Source organism: Artemia franciscana, unplaced genomic scaffold (genome assembly GCF_032884065.1).
Source record: "Artemia franciscana unplaced genomic scaffold, ASM3288406v1 PGA_scaffold_23, whole genome shotgun sequence".
Taxonomy (NCBI): domain Eukaryota; kingdom Metazoa; phylum Arthropoda; class Branchiopoda; order Anostraca; family Artemiidae; genus Artemia; species Artemia franciscana.
Window position 1 is genome coordinate 2,762,871 of NW_027062649.1, and position 21,797 is coordinate 2,784,667.

At 34.0% G+C, this 21,797-nt stretch overlaps 1 protein-coding gene across 8 annotated transcripts in view; it reads left to right on the forward strand.

The window, feature by feature from the left end:
• Positions 1-21,797, forward strand: part of LOC136041450 (longitudinals lacking protein, isoforms H/M/V-like) — a 41,290-nt gene that overhangs the window by 8,648 nt on the left and 10,845 nt on the right. For 7 of the 8 annotated variants that reach the window (XM_065726123.1, XM_065726130.1, XM_065726131.1 and 4 more), the window contains exons 2-4: positions 2,030-2,660; positions 11,482-11,583; positions 19,257-19,320. In XM_065726123.1, coding sequence (XP_065582195.1) covers positions 2,070-2,660; positions 11,482-11,583; positions 19,257-19,320 — 757 coding nt within the window. In that variant the 5' untranslated portion in view covers positions 2,030-2,069. The remainder of the gene's footprint in view (positions 1-2,029; positions 2,661-11,481; positions 11,584-19,256; positions 19,321-21,797) is intronic. The other variant, XM_065726129.1, reaches the window with a different exon arrangement.

Consider the following 21,797-nt stretch of genomic DNA (forward strand, 5'->3'; position numbering starts at 1 on the left):
TATATATATATATATATATATATATATATATATATATATATATATATATATATATATATATATATATATATATATATATATATATATATATATATATACTGAACTGGCTGAAGATAAATAATTTTTGTTCATTTTAAGTTTCAACTTTGCTTTTCACATTCATAAGAAAGCTTTGCTTTTTATTGTTCATTGGGTAAATCACCTCCGAATAATTGATCAAATCGACAAGTATACTTAAAAAAGAGTAAAAAAAGAAAAAAAGAACAGGAATGGGAATGAGGCCACCAGAAAAATCTTGGGGGGCCTAAGACCCCCCCTCGCCCCCATGGATCCGCCCCTGATCATGTCTTGATTTTGTTGGGCTTGTAAAAATCTAGCCCAACATTTTAGACCAAAAATGACTAAAGCCCACAGAATGGTTCACTTTCAGACAGACAAATTTTTGCCTTTAAAAAAATATGTATGCATTAAAAGTTTTAAGGAAGTATAATCCTTTAGCACTTCTGCATATCAGCCATCTAATGAGACAAGCTTCTTCTCTGATCAATTCAATGATCAAAGTTGTAATTATAGAGATTATCGGCTTTTCCACTAAAATCCTGGGGAAATCTGGCAAAAAGCTTCTTAGTTATTGTTTAGGAATGTTACTATAATATCTACAATGTATTGTACATTTTTTTTGGAAAAATGGTTAGTCATCCTATTGCAATGACGAACATGAGTATATAATTAGCAATGTAACTCTATGAATCTTCAGTTGTACATACAAAAAGTAAATTGGCTAATGTTGGTTCAGGTTTAGGTTCATTTTAATAATAAAATAAGTTACAAAATGTCCCGAGCCCGGCTGAGAAGACAAATTCGTAATGCACGGGATGGAAAAAAACTTATTTAAATAAATACAACATCCATACTTCACTACATGCAATTCAAACAAGTGTACTTAAACATATTCCCCCGTCAATTGCCCGGTCAACAGCACCACCCGTTGACGCGTCCAGCGAAATAAACATAAAAATAAATAAAAGATACCAAGAACCCTGGAGAATGCCTAGGTCCAGTATCATAAAAAACCATGTAAAATGGGAACACACTTAACATCCCAAAGGCGACCCCCCACCAACCAACAACAATTCAGTTATCACAAAACATTTTCAATAAATCAACATAAATTTAAGTTTTCGTTTAGCTGTTTTAATTGATTTTGAAGTATCCAATTTAGACGTATAAATATTCCAATACCGAATTACCGAGTTTCGAAGGGAGAATTTCGATCTTTCATTTATTATTATTGGCTGATATAATTTAATGAAATTTCTAGTTAGATGTCCGTGTTCAATACTTTTAAGTGGGAAAAGGTTTGAGGAACGAAAAAACGAGGGAAGCAAACCACGGTCATACTTCAGTTTGAAGAGGATAGATTCAACCGTCACAAAATGTATTAAAGGAAGAATATTAAGGAAGCAATACAGAGAATCAGCTGACGACTTCGCTGGATATAATTTAGGGGAAGGCAAGTAGCTCTTAAGGACTCGCAAAGCTTTGTTCTGTTGTCTCTGAAGTGGCATAATATGAGGACTAAATGTGTTAAGGTAAAAAAGTGATGAAAACATGAAATGAGAATGAATAAGTGCATAATAAAGTGATCTCATTGCTTCAAAGGGAAGGGATGACCTGAGTATTCGCATTATCCCTATATTTCTCCCCAATTTCATCCGCAGATTAGATATATGAGGCTTCCATGATAGATTAGAGTCAAGGAGAACTCCGAGGTATCGAGTTTTTGTAAATCGGTTCAAGAGTTTTTGTAAATTATGAAAGCCTGTTGTTCAATTTTCATAGAGAGAGAACTATTATCCAGCTAAGCATATTTATAAATCGAAATGGAATGTTAGGTCTTTGAAGGACAAATTCATATTATGAGTTATTCTTTAATTTAGAGTTGCTGAGTACTTTCATATTTTTCACCTTTAGTACCTATAATGCCTGTGATTTGGAATACTTATTTATATCTTTCGTTTCATTTCAGTGAGTTTGTCTTCTTCAAGGATTTTGTTCTTATTCCTGGAATGGAGCAAGAAGAATTTTGTTTGAAGTGGAACAACTACCTGGATGTATTTCATGGAGCTTTTTTATCTATATTAAACAGTGAGAACTTCACAGATGTCACCCTGTTTTGTGACAGCCAAAGCATCAAATGTCACAGACTTATTCTCTCATCTTGTAGTTCCTACTTTGAAACACTGTTTCTTGGGATATCACACCCCCATCCTATTATAATTCTAAAAGATGTGAAATTTCATGATCTGCAAGCTTTGGTAAAATTTATGTATACAGGTGAAGTGACTGTTCCACCAGCTCAAACTAGGTCATTAGTAAAATTGGCTGAAATGCTTAAAGTTAATGGTCTTGCATATTCTAATGAGACAGCTACCCAGATACAGAAACCTAGATATCCCTCTCAAAACTCTCAAATTACTCAACCGGCTACGGAGGGAGACAGAGTTGATACAACTTGTGAAAACAGTATCTTGGCTGAAGATTCTTCCAGTGATCTTGAGCCTCCTGTTGCAGATACCTTAAATGATAGCTTTGTAAACTATCCTTCTAATTCTAGTTCCTCTGTTTATAAGACAGATATTGGTGCATGCAACTCACTAGTAAGTTTTTTTTTATTGAAGTTCACTTTATTCAAAATAAAGTGCCTAAAAGATGGTTATGTATTTAGTTCCTCTGTTTATAAAACAGGTATTGCTGAATGCAGTTCACTTGTAAATTTTTTTAATTGAATTTCCCTTCAGTCAAAGTTCAGTGATCAATGGATGATTATATATATTTAATTTTAATTTTTGTTTCAGGAAGACTCTTGGCTAGGTTACAGCCAAAAGATAGCATGATACTTGTGTAATACTTAGACATTAGAATCTTCTTTCCCGCCTGAAAAATACCTTAGGCTAGAAATTCTTTATTTTAACTGTCAAAAAATACTAAGCACAAGGTCCGATTTTGTTGTCTTTGATAAGAAATTTTTTTCTCATATTTTGACATTCTGGCTTTTGTTTCCTTCAGAGGTTCAATAGGTTATCCAATGGCTCCCTTGTCTTTGCCAAAACTGCTTAAACTTAATTTTTCATTAAACACTGCCTTAGGCTAGAAAAATACTTAGTAATACTTAGTAACATGATACTTGTGTAATACCTAGACACTCGAATCTTTTTTCCCACCTGAAAAATACCTTAGGATAGCAACTCTTTATTTTGATAGTTAAAAAGTACTAAGCATAAGGTCCAATTTTGCTGTTAAGGTTTTTCATCTTTGATAAGACGTTTCTTTTTCTCTCGTATTCTGCTTTTGTTAAATCCTAAGTACCAAAAATGCTCCCAGATTCAAAGTGCTCCCTGGTCTTTGCCAAAACTGTTTAAACTTAATTTATCCCTCTTACAACACAATGATAGAAGAGTTTAATAACATTTTAATGAAAGTCCTTAGACCGCTAATTTGAATAGAATAAAGTCTTATATTTTGGTAAATGGTCTGAGGTGTGAGGTTAGGATCCCCAGATTTTCTGAAAAAAAATTCTCTTAAAAGATTTAAGTTTCAAGCTTACCAACTATTAAAAAAGCATATGGATATTCTATTTTCATCTGAGTCTATACACCTTGACCAATTATACTAAACTACACAATTGGTTTGAGTGCAGAAAATGGTCTCAATGACTTCACATAACAAAATAAATTGATTTCTGCTGGAAAATAGGCATTGTCAAGCATCTGTATACATGATACATAGAAACTTTTTGAAGAAAACAAATAAATATAAAACAGTTGTTAAGAAAATCCAAGGTAACAAAAGCCAACAATTACCAGTTTGGTAATTACCAATTTTTTTCAGTTTGGTGAATTTTGACAAGTTTGTAATATTAACTCCTTTAGAGACTGTTTTCAGTGCAGGAATTTATTATACACTATATTTCAAAGTTGTGGCCTTTGTCCTGTTCTATAAAAAATCTACCAGAAGATATATCTACCACATAGGTTAAAATTCTTTTTTTTTTGTTTCAGATGGGAACAGGGTTTTCACTTTTTTGTTTACAAAGGCTTCTGTCCATGTGTGGCTTTTTTTGTCCTTTTTTTTTAACTAGTTCAGGAATTTATGGTATAGTTCATAGGTGTGGTCTTTTCCAGTCCTGTTAAAAATCTACCAGAAAATCTCTCTACCACATAGGTTAAAATTCCAAGGAAACCATATTTTCAGGTCTCTGTTTCCTCTTGTGTATTTAAAATGAGAACAAGACCTTAACTTTTTTTGTTTACAAAGAGTCCTGGCCATATGTATCTTTTTTTTGTGTGTTTTTAAAAGCTATTGAATTTCACACCAGTAAACATGTTAAAATAAGGATTTGATTAACTTGCCTTTACAGTTTTGTGTGGCAGATATGTCCTGGCAAATTTGGTCAGGTATAGACAATTATGTTAAATATTTCTCTGGAATAACTATATTCACCCACAATAATTAACGAAAAGATATTTATAATATATATTTTGTAATAAAAACTGCTGAGCTATCAGAATCTGTCTGTATTCGTCTGAACTGGATCAATCAAGGTCTATAGAAAGTAAGTAAAATTACTATAAAATAAAAACTCAATAAGTAAAATTACTAAAATACAATAAAATTGGGTAAAACAGGGTACTCGGTCAGGAATATAGGGTAAAAGTTTTTGTTTTAGAGTTGTCCTGTAGCTAAAAGACCAGTTGAAATTTTTCCTTTTTGTCTGTCGTTTTATCAGCTTTTAATTAAAAATTTTAATGATTTCAATTTTCCTCCGCTTGGAAAAGGTAGTGCCCCTTCTCTGGAGTTTCATCAATTTAATCAATAGTCTAGTTTAACCTTTTAGTAATCTTTTGCCAAGGGTAATATCTCAGTGCTTTGACAATACTTAATTTCAGACAACTATTTTGTTAAAAATAAACTTCAAAACTTCATTCTTGTTTTTCGGGTTCCTGTTTTATCACGGTTAATTCAATTTACGGGTATGCGAGTTGAAACATGAGATACACATTGGCAAAATTCATGGAACTATGTAATTTTGACTATGTATTTGTACATTAAAGAAGAGAGGATTGGGGGTAAAGTATAGTAGAGCTGCATGCACAATGTGTGACCTACAATTATTATGTACAGAATGACGTAAGAATTGTTTTCTTAAAATGTTTCCTTCTCAATAGCCGCTGATTATCCCGTATATAAAATGGCCCGTTCTCTTCAACGCCCCGCTCATTACGCTGAAGTTTTTTATTGCTTTAAAAAGTAGAATTGTGAGAAAGTCAAACTTTAGCCTTTACCGAAAATTAAATAAAAAAAACGAGTTTTTTTTTAAACTGAAACGAAAGAGTGACATTGAAACTTAAAATAAACAGAAATTATTCTGTATATAAAATGGCCCGTTCTCCTCAATGCCCCGCTCTTTACGCTTAAGTTTTTTATTGCTTTAAAAAGTAGAATTGTGAGAAAGTCGAACTTTAGCGTAAAGAGCGGGGCGTTCAGGAGGGGACAGCCACTTTCATATGCGGAATAGTTTCTGTTCGTTTTAAGTTTTAATGTCGCTGCTTACTTTTAGTAAAACTAACTTGTATTTTTATTTAATTCCTATTTTTTAAGTAATGCTGGAAAATCCAGCGACTCATTCATGGAAATTCCCATGAGAAATTCATCCCTGGAAAGATCCTCCGACGTAACCTCGCTAAACTTTTGATTGTTTTCGAGAAAAAAAAATTCTTATTGTTCTAATAAACAACCCTTGCGTTGCAGGAGTCGTTCTTAAAGGACTTGGACAAAATTCAAGCTGTAGCTTAAAGAGCAAGGTATTTAGGAGGGGGCCATCCGCTTCGTATTCATAATAATTTCCATTTGTTTAAGTTTTAATATTGCATTTTCACTTTAAGTCGAAAATTTAATTTTTTCTTAAATAATATTGGTAAATCTGATTCCACCTTCTCTGAAACATTCCTTGCAACGTAAAGGTCCTCTAGACAATTCAATAGTAATACTTCTTTCATAACTCACCACAGCACCAAGCCGCCTGAAGTCAACAACAGCTATGCATGCTCCTTCTCCATCCCAATCTACTCAAAGCCTATCTATTTACACCCTCCCAAGAAGTTCTAATTCCCCTTAAATCTTTTCTCAAGTCTTCCTCCCACCGCTACCGAGGACAAGCGGCTTTCCGTTTAGCCCTAGATGGTTGGCCAAGAATGACAATCTTTGGCAATCTGTCACCCATCATCTGCAGAACGTGCTCCATCCATCTCAGCCTTTCTCTCATTGTAGCCCTAGCAAGCGGGATTGAACAATATTATTCATATAGCCTACTTTTTAAAATACAGTTGGTCAGCTTTTGGACCTTTCTGCTATGCTGGACAGAATGGCTATCCCAAAATTTTGATAAGACAATTTTGAGGGGAAAGGGCGTGTGAGGGGGACCACTGGCCCTCTAATCTTTTTGGTCACTTAAACAGGACAATATAACTTAATTTCCATTAGAATGAGCCCTTTCCCAATATTCTAGGGCTATTGGTTCAATACGATCATTCCTGAAAAAAAAAACACAACAAACAAAGATGTATCCGTGTTCTTTCTTCTGGCAGAAATACAAAATTCCACATTTTTGCAGATAAGAGCATGAAACCTCTACAGCAGGGTTCTCTGATATGCTAAATCTAATGGTGGGATTTTCATTAAGATTCTTTGACTTGAAGGAGGTTGTTATCCCCTTTTTTGAAAATCAGGCAAATTCTCTCAAGATAATAGCCTTTGATTGGGATCAATGAATTTAATGAATCTTATGAGTTAGCCGTCCTGGCTAAGTGTTTGGTATGCTGGTTTGAGACTTCTTTGTCCAAGTGGAACGAATTAGATCCCTGGCATAGCCAGTTATTTGGTTGGGAGCGGGGGTCAGTGGCGTGAATCTGTTTGCTCAGCATGAGTCGACCAATCTATTAGTGTTGATCCAACATATGTGCCCTAGACTAAAGAGTATCTTAACAAAGTAACGTGAAGAAAATTATTACCTTCTGCTTATCAGGATAGCTTCTAGTTTGGCTGTCCCCTCAAATGCCTCTACGTGTAATTATTATTTCTAATGTTTAAATATTTTCCAAAGTGTAGGGAGTGGGCAATTTTGTCATTTTTTCAACTATTTTCAGTGAAAATACCAAAAGGCTTATTATCTATTAAGATATAGAGATATAGAATAGTAGATGTTTACTGCTCAGTGCAGTGTTTCCACTTCATGATGGCGATTCTCCGTTCTGGTTGACAAAAAAATCCTAAAAATTCCGACGACTGAGAACGAAAAATCCGTCAAATTTTCCGTTAAAAAATCCTAAAAATCCACAAAAAAATCTGCTCAAATAGAACTCTTGTGGTAAGCAGTTGCTACAAGCAGAACAGTGTGCTCTGTTGAAACACTTCCTGGAGTTCAATGCTGCCCTTAAGAAAGATTCCACGAGATCCGTGTGCAGTCAAATGAGAAAAAAAAGCTAAAAATTCCATTTATTCACTTCTTGAAAAGGTGGTGTGAACGGGATAGATAAGAGGGTTGAAAAAATGATGCACTGGCTACTTGAATTTCACCTAAAATATCGTCAAGCCGAACTGCGGATCAGTAAGTGCGTTCTTACCCAGAGTGTTCTTTCGAGTTTACATCTCGTTTCTCCCTTTTTGTGTTTTTAATGTAACTAATGACCCCCCCTCCCAGAAAGATACCAAAAGAGTTTTAAGACCGATGTTTAACAGTTCATGGATATTTTTCATATAGTCCAGAATGTCGCCGAGTATCTCGTTGCCTGTAAATTGCTAAATGAATCCCGCAACTATCTCATTGTGAAAAAGACCACAACTCTATGAAACCAAGTGTGTCAGTGGCACTTCTGCTTGAGTTGGACTAGAGTATATCTCGGAACGCTCGTTTATCCGTCTATAGACTACAATTCCTATCTGATCGTACAGCTCAAACATACAATGTTCTGTTAAGTGGTATACAAATCAGCCTGTTGTCTAAATTATTAGACAGCTAAGCTAACTCAGTAAAAACTGTCCTTTTATCGTGATAGACTACGATCTGCAGTTACTTTGGGCAAAAGAGAGCTCGACGGATTTGATGTGTATTTACGGTAGACCTATTAGAACTCATGAAGGCCAATAGCTCGGAAGCTAGCTCCTTTGAAAGCCTCGAAATTTTGAGAAAATACACGCTTAGTAACTAGAACGGATACGGATATCGATTAACTATAATATGTAATGCTGTATAAAAAAAAAAAACAACCATTTTCTGGGGTACTGGGATACAATGGAAATCAGCTACCACTGCATGTTGGCGACGGCATCAGCTCCAGAAACAAGAGCTTCACGTTGTATACTAGCTAGTGTTTGACACTCTTCAACCGTCATGTTTGCCTTGACCGACATGATTCTTTTGGTCAGCTTTTGGTTCAGCATGATCGATTTGGAGTGAACGTTTATTCTTCTCATCCCTGGCTTCGTTTGCATCGCAGTCCTTAGCGAGATGATTCCAAATTTTGATGTTTTTTAGGACAATAAAAATATGTTCAACGACGGCGTATAAGAATGGTAGCGAAAGCAAATACCTAATCACGACCATGCCGTTTGCAAACCATGGACTTCCAGTGGGAGTATTGATCTCGGGAATCTTTTTCCAGAAGCCCAAAGTTTCAGTACTTTTGGGGAGGTCTGAGACCAGCATTTCCCGCCACTCTTCCTGAATGCTTTTAGCATTCCAGTTCAGAAGTTCGTATTTGAGAAGAAATTTTGATAGTTTTATTGGAGCTGTCGAGTTGGTGGCCATCACAGGATCTAACAGATCAGCGTATACGAACATTTCGTCGTCAAATACGAATCTTTGCTGTAGCTGCTTAATCGCCTCGACGTAAAGACAAAGGGCTGACAAATACACCAAATTAACAGAAAGGTCTTCAGTGCGAGTTCTTTGGTTTGACTGCAACGTCTCCAGAGATTCACAGGCGAGTATCCCAAGATATAACTCTTCCAAAGCAAAGTATTCCCTGATATTTTCAGGGTTCAACTCTAGCGCAGACGTCCCTTTGACGTAGGCTGCTTTCATAAGGTTTATTGACAATCTACGGATCAGCAGCTTCACTTCTGGCTGAATGATGGAAGAGCGGCTTTTTGCTCTAGAAGATTTTGTTAAAATCATTGAATAACTCCAGAACATAGCTTTCAAATTCTAACTTGATTCTCAGAAGTGTATTAGCCAACTCCCTGAATAAATAAATCGCAGGAATCAACTTGACCTGATGACTCACTGTATAGCTCACGCATGCTTGAAGAGTAGATACGACTTGATCGTGTTAACCCCAAACCGGTTTCTGGACTGGAGTAGGTGAGCTAATTAGTCCGGGAATCAACTGTGGTTGAATAATAGTCGGAACAGAAAACAACAAAGAAACAACAGTAAAGATTAATACTTAAAAAGGTCAGTGTGATTTGAGAATAAAAACAACTAAGTTCAATTCTTACGTAAAATCTTAGAAATTCCGTCAAAAATCCGGAAATCCTACAGATTAAATTCTCATCCGTCGAAGACCCTTTGACGAAAATCTGTCTTTGACGGAAAAATCCGTCAAAGTGGAAACGCTGGCTCAGTGTGTCCGCGCTGGAGTTGCAACGGTAATAAACACCAAGCTTTCCTCGGGCCTTGAGCGGGTAGCCGTTCTACAGACCATGGGCCAAATGATAATGTTTTCTGGAATTGTTTTAGTGGAGAGATTACATGCACTCGTTAAAGAGAATAAACATATGCAAATGTGGTGATATCAAAGAGTTCTCGGTAACGAACTGTAAGTGAGGAGTGATGCGGCTCAATAGTAACGGAAACACTAGGAAACAGAGTCTTGACAACAATGGACATATCAAAGATTTGAAATTCGCTGCTTATCCGAATTATATAAAATTCATACAGTTTAATGTCGCCCATCAAATTTTGTGACCCTGTGAAATTTTGCACAATTTTTGAATAAGGGAGGAAATACCCCCAAAACATTCAGTGATTTTCACGGAAATTATCCAAGATTATTATTTTTCCAATTATTATTTTTCCAGGGGTTATTGCATTGAACTAATGATCTTAGAAGATCGGGAGAGGGGTCCTTTAACGGGAAATCAAAAGTTCTAGTGCCCTTTTTAAGTAATAAAAATATTGCAGGACAGCTCCCATGCCATTTTTCTCAAAGTCGTCCAATCAAAATTTTAACATTTTTTTTTCAGCTAAGCCCAATGATCTAATTACTAGTTCTGAGGATGAACACAGCCCCAGAAAAAGGCCTGCAAGCTAAGAACTTAGTCCATTGTTTAGGTATAGCATTGTCTATTGGGAAGTATACAAATACTTTTCGGGGAGGGGGGATTACGTGAAGGATCTTTTCATATAGGAGCTTTTTGGAAGGGAAAGGAATTTCCCATGGAGGCTGGATTTTCTGGCATTATTTGAAAAAAAGCAATCGGAAATTAAATAAAAAAAAGAAAACAAGTTTTCAACTCAAAGTAAGGAGTAACATTAAAATTTAAAACGAGCAAAATTTATTACGTGTGAGGGGTTTGCCCCCTCCTGAATATTTCGCTCTTTGCGCTAAAGTTATTTTAAACTTTTTATAAAAGTTATTTTTCTTTTCAAACGTTCCTTATGTTTCAGGAGTCATTTTTAATAACTGGAAAAATTAGTCAAACTTTCGAGTAAAGAGCTAAGTATTGGGGGGGAGGCAATTCTCCTCTTATACGTATTAATTTCTATTCGTATTGTTTTAATGTTGCTTCTATCTTTCAGGTGAAAAACTTGCTTTTTTTTTCGCTTGATGCTGCAAAAGAAGGATTAGTTGAATACTGATTTGTCGCTCAGTTATAAACACTTCTCAATGAAATTAATCAGTGCAATTAATAGTTATATCGCTTTCTTTCAGCCTGCTCTATATCCAATAATATTATTGCAATAATATTTTATTATTATATATAATATATTATATATAATTATAAATATATTATATATATTTTATAAATATATTATATATAATTATTATATTATATTATTATAACAATATTTTATCCAAACCTGTTTTTTCCTAGCTTTCGGGTAGCTTTGCATGATGAAAACTGCAAGACACCTTAAAATATGTTAGTAAAATATTTAAAATGTCTTCAAAATACCGGTAAAATACTTAAATTACATAACATAGTAAAATAGGTGAAATTTACGAGGTCCGTAAAATTAGTGTAAAATGCGCAAAATACCCAATTTTACCATTAGAATACTAAGTTTGACAGATTCATCTATTAGTCTATAACATGTATAATTTGGGTGCAAGAATAAATTTTGCCCTTTACGTTCTTGCCTTCCTCATATTTATATTTTGGTACCACTTATTTTAATTTAGACGACTTTTTTTTTAGCAGGTCAAAGATGAATTTGCTACAGGTATTGAAAAAGGGGGCAATAATAGTTCTATTCAGGTTGAAGATGATGAAGAACATTTTTATTATGGCAGTGAAAAAGTAAGCATTCGTTTTCTCTTTTTAATTTTGAAACAGGTCTTTCTATTCTTGACTAACTGGTAGTTCTCTTTTAACGTGAGATCTGCAAGAAGAATAGTTAAGGATGACTTTATTTGTTTATTTCGTCTAAATAGTAATGTCCTATTGAAACAATAGAAATTTATACTACAAATAGGCACTTTTTCTGTGTATGTTCATTGAAAATAAATGACCTGTGTTGTCACAGAAATCAGAAACCACAAATAGGGGTGTTCATCTAATTCAAACATGGGACATCGGTTTGTCAAATATGTGGCTTTTTCTCAATTTTAGTTGTTGTTTTTATATTCTTGGTAGAATTTTGGTAGACCTTGGCATGTTTTTTGGACTTTGATTGTTGGATTTTGATTTGGATGTTGGTTTGTTTTGGATTTATTTTCAATAATTTTTTATGCAACAAAACACAAATATTAGCCTCGGAACTCGGAACGATTTTTTGAAAGTTAGTAAGTGTAAAAGTCGTTGTTTTCTTTGCCAAGATCATTTTATCCCACGGACTTCTGTTAAAAGTACATTGTATAATAAAAATTTTGCATGCAAGTTACGTGGTAATGTTAATTGTAGAACAACCAATGTAATTTACCTATTAGAATGTAATAAATGCTGTCTACAATATGTGGGGGAAACAATTAATAATATATATAAAAGATTTTCTGGACATAAGACAACAGTTAATAATGAAAAAACTAATAACTATCTAGTTCAACATTGTAATAATGGTAAATGTTCCATATCAGATATAACTCTCACAATTTTAGAAAATTTAGAATTAGAAAATTTAAATAAAGAAGAGAAGAATAATAGAATACGTAAACGGGAGGATTTCTGGATCCATACTCTTGGTACAGCTTATCCTTTTGGGCTAAATGATCGTGTAGCAAAATATGGTGACATGTCTCATGTTGTTGTTAAATGTATTGATGGTTTTATGGACCATCCTTCTTTTACTTGTCCTACTAAACGTAAAAAACGATCGAGAGGACATAGGAAAAATAATAGAAAAAATGAATTAGATGTACATATGCTTTCTATAGATCTATGCCAGCTACTTGAATCTAGGGGTATGATTTCTGTAATAAAATGTCTAAATAATTTATCCAAGAGGAATTTAATCAAACTTTTCTGGATTGTTAAGAATAATCCAGCTCTTGATTATAATTTTAAAGTAATATGTGATACAATTTGCATTCTAACTAAAACGAAATTTATTTCAAAAAAGAAAAAGTTCGATAAGATTAGTAATAAGGATAACAGATTATATTTACCTATTAATTTTACTTGTAAGCAGATTGAAGATATTAATTTACCAGAAATTTTAAATCAACGGCATGTGAAACAGGCCCTTCCTAGTAATTTGAATTATAATGATAGTCCAGTTTTAACTTATAAATTTTCAAAAACTATTGGGCAAATTATTTTTAATTATAATTTAATACTAAAAAAACTAGATAGTGATATAAATTGGAAACCGGTTTGTAATTGTAAGCAACTTGGCCCATTTGTAAATCCTACTTACAAACATGTTATAACAGGGGACTTGTCAATAATAAAGCAAGATGATCTTCAAATTATAATGAATAAAGGGGCTAATTTCCGTCTTTCTCATCATCTGAAACCATCGAGTGTTCTTGATGGCTTGGAAAATGATTTTGATTTATTTATTGATAAGTGGTCTAAGAAAGAGAATAAAAATAAAGAGAGTTTTCAAAGTTGGAAGAATTTAATTATTAGTAGAATAAGAAATAAAATATATTCTAACTTAAAAAATAGTAACACTAAATCATTATTTTATAATGCGAAGATTAAACAAGCAATTGCTAATCTAAAGAATGAATTTGTAATTGTGCCAGTGGATAAAGCTAATAATAATTTTGCCATAATTTGTCAGAAGCTGTATTGTGATATCTTAAAAAGGGAGTTATGCACAACTAATGTTTACGAAAAGGTAAATATAGAGGATGAGAATTTAATTGAAAAGACTGAAGAAATACTTTTTAAAAATGTTAATATTAAAGTAAATGACAATGATAAAAAGTTCCCTTTCCTATATTGGACTGTAAAATTTCATAAGAATCCCCCTAAACCACGGTTTATTGCTGGAGCAGCTAAATGTCCAACCCGCATTGCTGCTACTGACCTCTCTTTAATTTTAAAGGAAATTGTAAATAAACTTAAAACCTATTGTTCTGGTATTAAAAAATTTTCGAATTTTAATCCATATTGGAGTGTTAATAATTCACTGCAGGTGATAGATTCTTTAACAATGGTTTCAGCTAAAAGAATTGAGTCTTTCGATTTTGCGACAATGTATACTAATTTATCACTTAATGTAGTGTTTGATAATTTGAAAACTGTTATCAAGAAATCTTTCCTCTTATCTAGTAAAAGGTTCTTAAAAATAGACATTTATAATAAAAAAGCTATATGGACAAATTGCTTTAATACTACAGTTAACTTGAGATGTTACAGCTTGGATATGGTTTTTGAGTTATTGGAATTTGTTTTATACAATACTTATATAAGATTTGGGGGTGATTTGTACAAGCAAATTATGGGAATTCCCATGGGGGGGAATGCCAGCCCATTTATAGCTGACTTGTTTTTAAGTCAACTAGAATATAAATATATGATGGATAAGAATAATCCAATTAATTTAAAACATGCTTTGTCAAATAATAAAAGATATTTAGATGATATTTTGGTCTTAAATTGTAAGGATTTCATTGATATTTCTAAAAATATATATCCATCAGAGCTTATTCTTGAGCCTAGTCATGGCGCTGGTCATGAAGATCATTTCTTAGATTTAAATATTAAAATTTGTGATAATAATAAATTAAGTTTTAAAATGTATAATAAAACGGATGATTTTGATTTTGAAGTGATCCGTTTCCCATTCCCTGAAAGTAATATACACTCAAATATCACATATTCAGCGTTTTTCTCACAGTTACTTCGTTATGCAAGGATTTGTAGTAATTATATTGATTTTAAAAATAGATGTAAAATCTTAAGCCAAAAATTGATATCAAGAGGTTTTTCTGCAAATAAATTAACTTGGCAATTTAAAAAATTTAGTTTTCATTATAACGAACTTTTAAATAAATATCAAAAGAATTATCTAGAAATACTTAAAGAAATTTTCGACTAATTTCGGAGGTTCGAGAAATGTTGTCACAGCGCCATTTATTTTGAATTGTGTTTCTAATTGAGCAGATTTTCTTAAAAATTAGCCACATGGTAAAGATGAATTCTATAATTGTTTAGTTCATTCAGGTTTTTTGCAATGTGTTAATATTTGTGATTTGGTAAAATTTATAATATTTAGTTTACCTATTGTTGCTAAAGGGAGGGATATATTAATAGGATAAGCTTGTTTTGGTTTTACTTGGTTGTTTTACATTTGCTGTTTTTTTTTCATAGGCATGTATTTTGGGGGTGATACCTGACGCGGGGATGCCATGGATATTCTGTGGTAGCCACAACACTGTGCTGGGTAGAGAATTTAGAGTGGCGAAACCCTATATAGGCCAGTGTATTCTCCTGATGAGCCCTTATGTTGGGTGTTGCCTCTGAATTATTTGTCTATATTATTTTTTCTATTGTTTGGTAAATGACGACTTATACTTATTGACGACATGACTGCCTGTCCATGGATTATTCTTTATGGTTGATTGTGTGTGGCTATGCTGTTTGACCTATGTGATTGTATGGATGAATAAAAAAAAAAAAAAAAAAAAAAAGAGACAGAAGGAGAAAAGGAAGACTGTTTTCCTAAATTAGTGATTAATATAGACCAGCACTTGAATGAGGCCTTAACCCTACTCATCCATACAATCACATAGATCAAACAGCATAGCCACACACAATCAACCATAAAGAATAATCCATGGACAGGCAGTCCATGAACAATCCTGGAAGTAAAGGCAAAAAATTCGAACATTGTTAAAAATTTGTGAATCCTCGGAAAAATTCAAAATGGGCAAAAATGCTGCTTATTGTGCTGGTCGTCTCATTTTCGTCCTCATATCATAAGAAAGTGGTGTAAACGTCCCAAAACTTTGTATCTTTGTCAAATAACGATTTGTTGATATATTAGTGTCAGTACATTAAAGCTGTGGGTGAGGCCTCTACTTTGGTGAAAACTCATAGAAATGAGTTTGAAAATAAGGTGACAAGAGCGTCTAGAAACGTTGCATAACGTTGCTGATATTCAAAAAAAGTGTTTAGATTGCTAACGAAAGTCTTGAAATGGGAAAAATCAGCTTCTGATTGCACAAGTGAAAAATTAGGTTCGGATCGCACAGGTCATTTTAGCATCGAATTATAGGCCACGGTCAAGACTGCGGACCTCGGTTCTCTTAAAAATAGCAACTGTGTCAGAAGGTCGCACTAGGTTACGTGACGTTCTGACGATGTAATATGCGTTAGTTTATTTTTGTTAAATAAATAGCTGGACATCGACTATTCAAACTCTGACAGGAAAATAAAAGTCAGACTTCATCAGAAAGTTGTGATCTGAATGAGATAGCAGTGCAGAAACTAGAAAAGAGACCTGTGCTTTTCTTGGAGTCATCTAGCTTGCTCTTCATCAGTGTATTTGCAACATGTCCTCGCTTTTTCTGAAATATTTCAACGTTATTGTTGAAACCCTCTGGAAAATCCGAGGGGGATATCCATCCCCTTTTGTCAACAATGCCCTTCATAACTCCAAGAAATTAGAAAAGAGACCTGTGCTTTTCTTGGAGTCATCTAGCTTGCTCTTCATCAGTGTATTTGCAACATGTCCTCGCTTTTTCTGAAATATTTCAACGTTATTGTTGAAACCCTCAGGAAAATCCGAGGGGGATATCCATCCCCTTTTGTCAACAATGCCCTTCATAACTCCAAGAAACTAGAAAAGAGACCTGTGCTTTTCTTGGAGTCATCTAGCTTGCTCTTCATCAGTGTATTTGCAACATGTCCTCGCTTTTTCTGAAATATTTCAACGTTATTGTTGAAACCCTCAGGAAAATCCGAGGGGGATATCCATCCCCTTTTGTCAACAATGCTCTTCATAGCTCCAAGAAACTAGAAAAGAGACCTGTGCTTTTCTTGGAGTCATCTAGCTTGCTCTTCATCAGTGTATTTGCAACATGTCCTCGCTTTTTCTGAAATATTTCAACGTTATTTTGAGGGGTTGTGCCTGGCAGCGGTTCTTTCCCCAAGACAAAGCGGAGACTGCGACTATTTATGACTTTGATTACTTGCTACTGTGAGTGATGCTATGTGCGACTGAGGCTATTTTCATTGCTACTGCTATTGCTGTGCCTGAATATATTGCACTAAATCGAATGAGTTCGAGTTTACCCTGGTTGGCAAAATGTCGTTGAAGGAATAACTCAGGAACAGAATAGAATATTGAGTTGAAACCCTCAGGAAAATCCGAGGGGGATATCCATCTAAATTAAAAGAAACTATTACTAATTCAAATTGTCAAAAGGGTGTCTGTGCAATTTTCCGGGAATAGCTAAGAGTGCTGCGTTAGAACGTCCGCAGCATGGTTTTGTAAACGATGAACTAAACCAAACGACATATTTTGCATCGGGATGAGGGTATTTATTATCTGGTTAAGGGTAGTACTTTGAAGTTTTTCAGAGCATAGCGGAGAAGATATTGACCTAAATGAAAGAAGTCAAATGCATCCAGACTCTCAAATGGGCACATGCCCAATGGGCACATGGGCACATCCACAATTTCTCAGGAATAACTAAGGGTATTAAGTTGAAGCTTCAAGGGCATGTTGAAGGATATGATGAAATAAATATAAAAAACACTGTATGCATCCATTTTGTCAATAACACGTATCGGAATATTTCAAAAACGGGTAGGTACATTAAGCTGAATTTTTGGGGGGAGTTAAGGGAGATTTTGAACTAAATCTAAAAACAGTATTTGCAACCAAGATTATCTGGAGGGTGTTTCTACGATATCTCAGTAGAGGATAAAGACATTAAACTTTTTGCATAAATTTAATGGAGGGTTGAGAGAGATTGATCAGACCCATAGAAAACCAACAATTACGCAGATTGTTAATTCATTTTTTTAAGATATTCTTCGTACCCATGCACCCAAAATTTAACAGAAGAACTTATATTAAAATATGTTACTAAATTTTGTTCACCGTATGCTTATTGAACAAAAATCTTGCTTTTTAAAAAGAAACTCAGAAAAGCATTAGATTTACTCGTTTTATTAACCAATAACAGAAACTATGTCTATTAAAATGAACAGAAATTCATCTAAAAAGGATTTTTCATAAAAGATTTAAAAAAATAAAAGTAAAGAGCTAAATTAAACTAAAGACGAGAAGGATTAAAGTCGCGTGGTAATTTAAGCGAAAAATGAGCATTGGTTCTATTAGGTTATCTTGGCTTGTATCAAGGCTGTATCCAGAGGGAGGGGGTGTTAGGGGTTCTGAACCTCCCTTTTCACCTGAAATGTTTTTTTTTGACTCGTAAAAACATGACAAAAATGGATATATTTTTTTTGCGTTTTGAGGGTTTTTTGTGTTAAACTCCCCCTCGGAAAAAATTCTTGTGTAAACACCCTCCCCCCCCGCCGTAAAAAATCCTGGATACGGCCCTGGCTAGTATGGTAATGTTTTTCTCCTTGGCCACCAAAGTGTCGCAGGAGCAATACTTCTGATTTGTTTCCTACAACTCTGTTCTGTTCAAAAAATAAATCATTGTGCCTCTTTTCTTATTCTTATTATGAGTTTCTTATTTTAAAAGCTAACAGACATTTGTAAACCTTTGCGCAAGTGTGTAAGGCTTTTCAGTTTATTCAAACTTTAAAATTCCTTGCATGTTCTTTTAGTCTACAAACATAAAGTGAAATTTTGTGGTATACTGGTTATACGCAACCTCTCTTAGAGTTTCTTTTCAGTAAAGGGAAGGGAATAAAGAGCCTCAAATTCATGCATATATATGCACAGTCATTAGAATACCCCTCACTCCCTATTGTGTATGAATGAATAAGTGAATCTAATGAAATTTAATAGCCTATTTGATAAAAACGCTATTGAGGTGAAAGGAAAACTTTTTTTTGTTCTTTCATGAATGTATTTGCTCCTTCCTTCTCTATGTTTGCACTTAATGGCTTTGGAGATGTCGTTTTTGATATAAATTTTGTTAAAGTAATTAAATTGACATAAATTATAATAGGATTGAAGTTGCTAAAAGATGTGTGGTTATTTGAAGTTCAAGTCTATCCAAACTCTAATGAATTGTCCAAGTTTCCATGTGTATTTTTTTAAGTGACAGTGATATCTAATAATTTTTTGTTTTTTAATACATGCAATTAAATGGGCATAAGTAATAACGGGACTGACATTGCTAAAAGATGTGGAATTATGTGTTCGAAATTCAAGTCCATCCAAACTCTAAAGAATTGTCACTATTTCCAAGTATAATTTTTTTTTTAACGGGATGTTGTTTTTGATATTGTTTTGTTTTTTGATAAAAACAACTTAATTTACATCATTAATAAGGTTGGCGTTGCTAAAAGATGTGTGGTTATATGTTTCAAATTCAGGTCTATCTGATCTCTAAGGATTTATTCATATTTCAGTGTGTAACTTTTCTTTTTTTAAGCTCATTGGCAGTCGGATTTTGGAAAGGATAGAGAGACAGCCAATCGCAAGCTTAAATTTTTCAGGTTAGTTATCAATTGTTAAAGTAAAGAGTAAAGGAAAGTAATATGTATTGTTTGTTCTTCCCTTTTTGATTAGAATATACGGAATCAAACAGTTCGTGGTAACGAACTGTAGTAAGGAGCGACCCGGCTCAATAGTAACCAAAACTCTAAAAAATGGAATTTTGATACCAATAGCTACATCAAAAGAAATCGCATTTTAATGCTGGTTTTAAATATATAAGTTTCATCAAGTTTAGTCTTACCCATCAAAAGTTACGAGCCTGAGAAAATTTGCGTTATTTTAGAAAATAGGGAGAAACGCCCCCTAAAAGTCATAGAATCTTAACGAAAATCACACCATCAGAATCAGCGTATCAGAGAACCCTACTGTAGAAGTTTCGAGCTCCTATCTACAAAAATGTGGAATTTTGCATTTTTTTGCCAGAAGGCAGATCACGGATGCGTGTTTATTTGTTTGTTTTTTTTTTTTTTTTTTTTTTCCAGGGGTGATCGTGTCGACCCAGTTGTCCTAGAATGTTGCAAGAGGGCTCATTCTAACGGAAATGAAAAGTTCTAGTGCCCGTTTTAAGTGACCAAAAAAATTGGAGGGCACCTAGGCCCCCTCCCACGCTAATTATTTTCCCAAAGTCAACGGATCAAAATTCTGAGATAGCCATTTTATTCAGCGTAGTCGAAAAACCTTATAACTATGTCTTTGGGAACGACTTACTCCCCCACAGTCCCCGTGGGAGGGGCAACAAGTTACAAACTTTGACCTGTGCTTACATATAGTAATGGTTATTGGGAAGTATACAGGCGTTTTCAGGAGGATTTTTTTTTGGTTTGGGGGAGGGGTTGAGAAGAGGGGGATATGCTGGGGGAACTTTCCTTCGAGAATTTGTAATGGGGGAAGAAAATTTCCATGAAGGGAGAGCAGGATTTACTAGCATTATTTAAAAAAAAACAATTAAAAAATAAATGTGAAAAAGCTTTTTCAGCTGGAAGTAAGGAACAGCAATAAAACTTAAAACAAACAGAAATTATTACCCATTTGAGGGGCTCACCTCCTTCTAATACCTCGCTCTTTACGCTAAAGTATTTTTAGTAATTTCAACTACTTATTCTACGGCTTTTGTGATTCAGGGGGTCATTCTTAATGAATTGGGATAAAATTTAAGCTTTAGTGTAAAGAGCGAGGTACTGACGATGGGGCGAATCCCCTCATATATGTAATAAAAACATGAGAATACAAAAGTTCTTTACGTAAGCTAATTTATAAGTTACGTAAATCTTTTACCAATAAAAAGATTCGTAAAAAATTAAAAGTTCTAGTTGCCTTTTTAATTACCCAAAAAATCGGAGGGCAACTAGGCTTCGTCCCCCGCTCTTTTTTTATCAAAATTATTCGATCAAAATTATGAGAAAGCCATTGAGCCAAAAAAAAAAAAAAAAATGCAAATTTCGTTTTAATTATTCCTCTGCGGAGAGCCAAAATCAAAACATGCATTGATTCAAAAACGTTCAGAAATTAAATAAAAAAAAAACAAGTTTTTTTAACTGAAAGTAAGGAGCGACATTAAAACTTAAAACGCACAGAAATTACTTCGTATATGAAAGAGGCTGCTTCCTCATCAACGCCCCGCTCTTTACGCTAAAGTTTTTTACTGTTTTAAAAAGAAGAATTGAGAGAAAGAGTGAAACTTTAGCGTAAAGAGCGGGGCGTTGATGAGGAAGCAGCCTCTTTCATATACGAAGTAATTTCTGTGCGTTTTAAGTTTTAATGTCGCTCCTTACTTTCAGTTAAAAAACTTGTTTTTTTTTATTTAATAAGAACAAAGAGTCTTGCTTAAACCCAATAAATTTGTTGATTAAACCTGATCTTTTTATGAAACCGATTCTGGTTAAATTATATTTTACTTAAACCCTCTCTCACTCAGCACCCGAAGGAATACTGAAGGTTCCTGGATGAATCAATATAGCAAATAAAACTTACACATATTCAATAATAATATTATGCACTATGCGGTCTAAGGAGTTCACGCTGAGTATTATGATTTATATATCGCATTTTTTATTATTATTATTAATCAACAAAAAGTTTTAGAATCCTGTAGAAATGAAAACCTTATTCCCAAGTCTTTAAGATATAAATTACATTTAAATACCCAGAAAGAAACGCAGTTTGCCCATACACTACAGTTAAAAACCTTAGTCCATATTATTAAGGACAAAAAACAGAAACGACACACTATTTCTTCAGAGAGAAAATCGTTGGAAACTTTTTTGCTGGAAAACCTGTCCACTGTTGATTTTGCTCAAGTTGTTAGATTAGAAAGGAATTTGTTTAGCCACGATTTTCGCTTGTCCAAGGAACGCCTCTATAAAAAATTGGAAGGCTTACGAAATGAATCTTCGATGAGAAACCGTATTTGTTCTCCAAGATTCACTCCTGGACCTGCTATCGTTAACCTCTCTTATAGAACATTGGAAACCCAGGA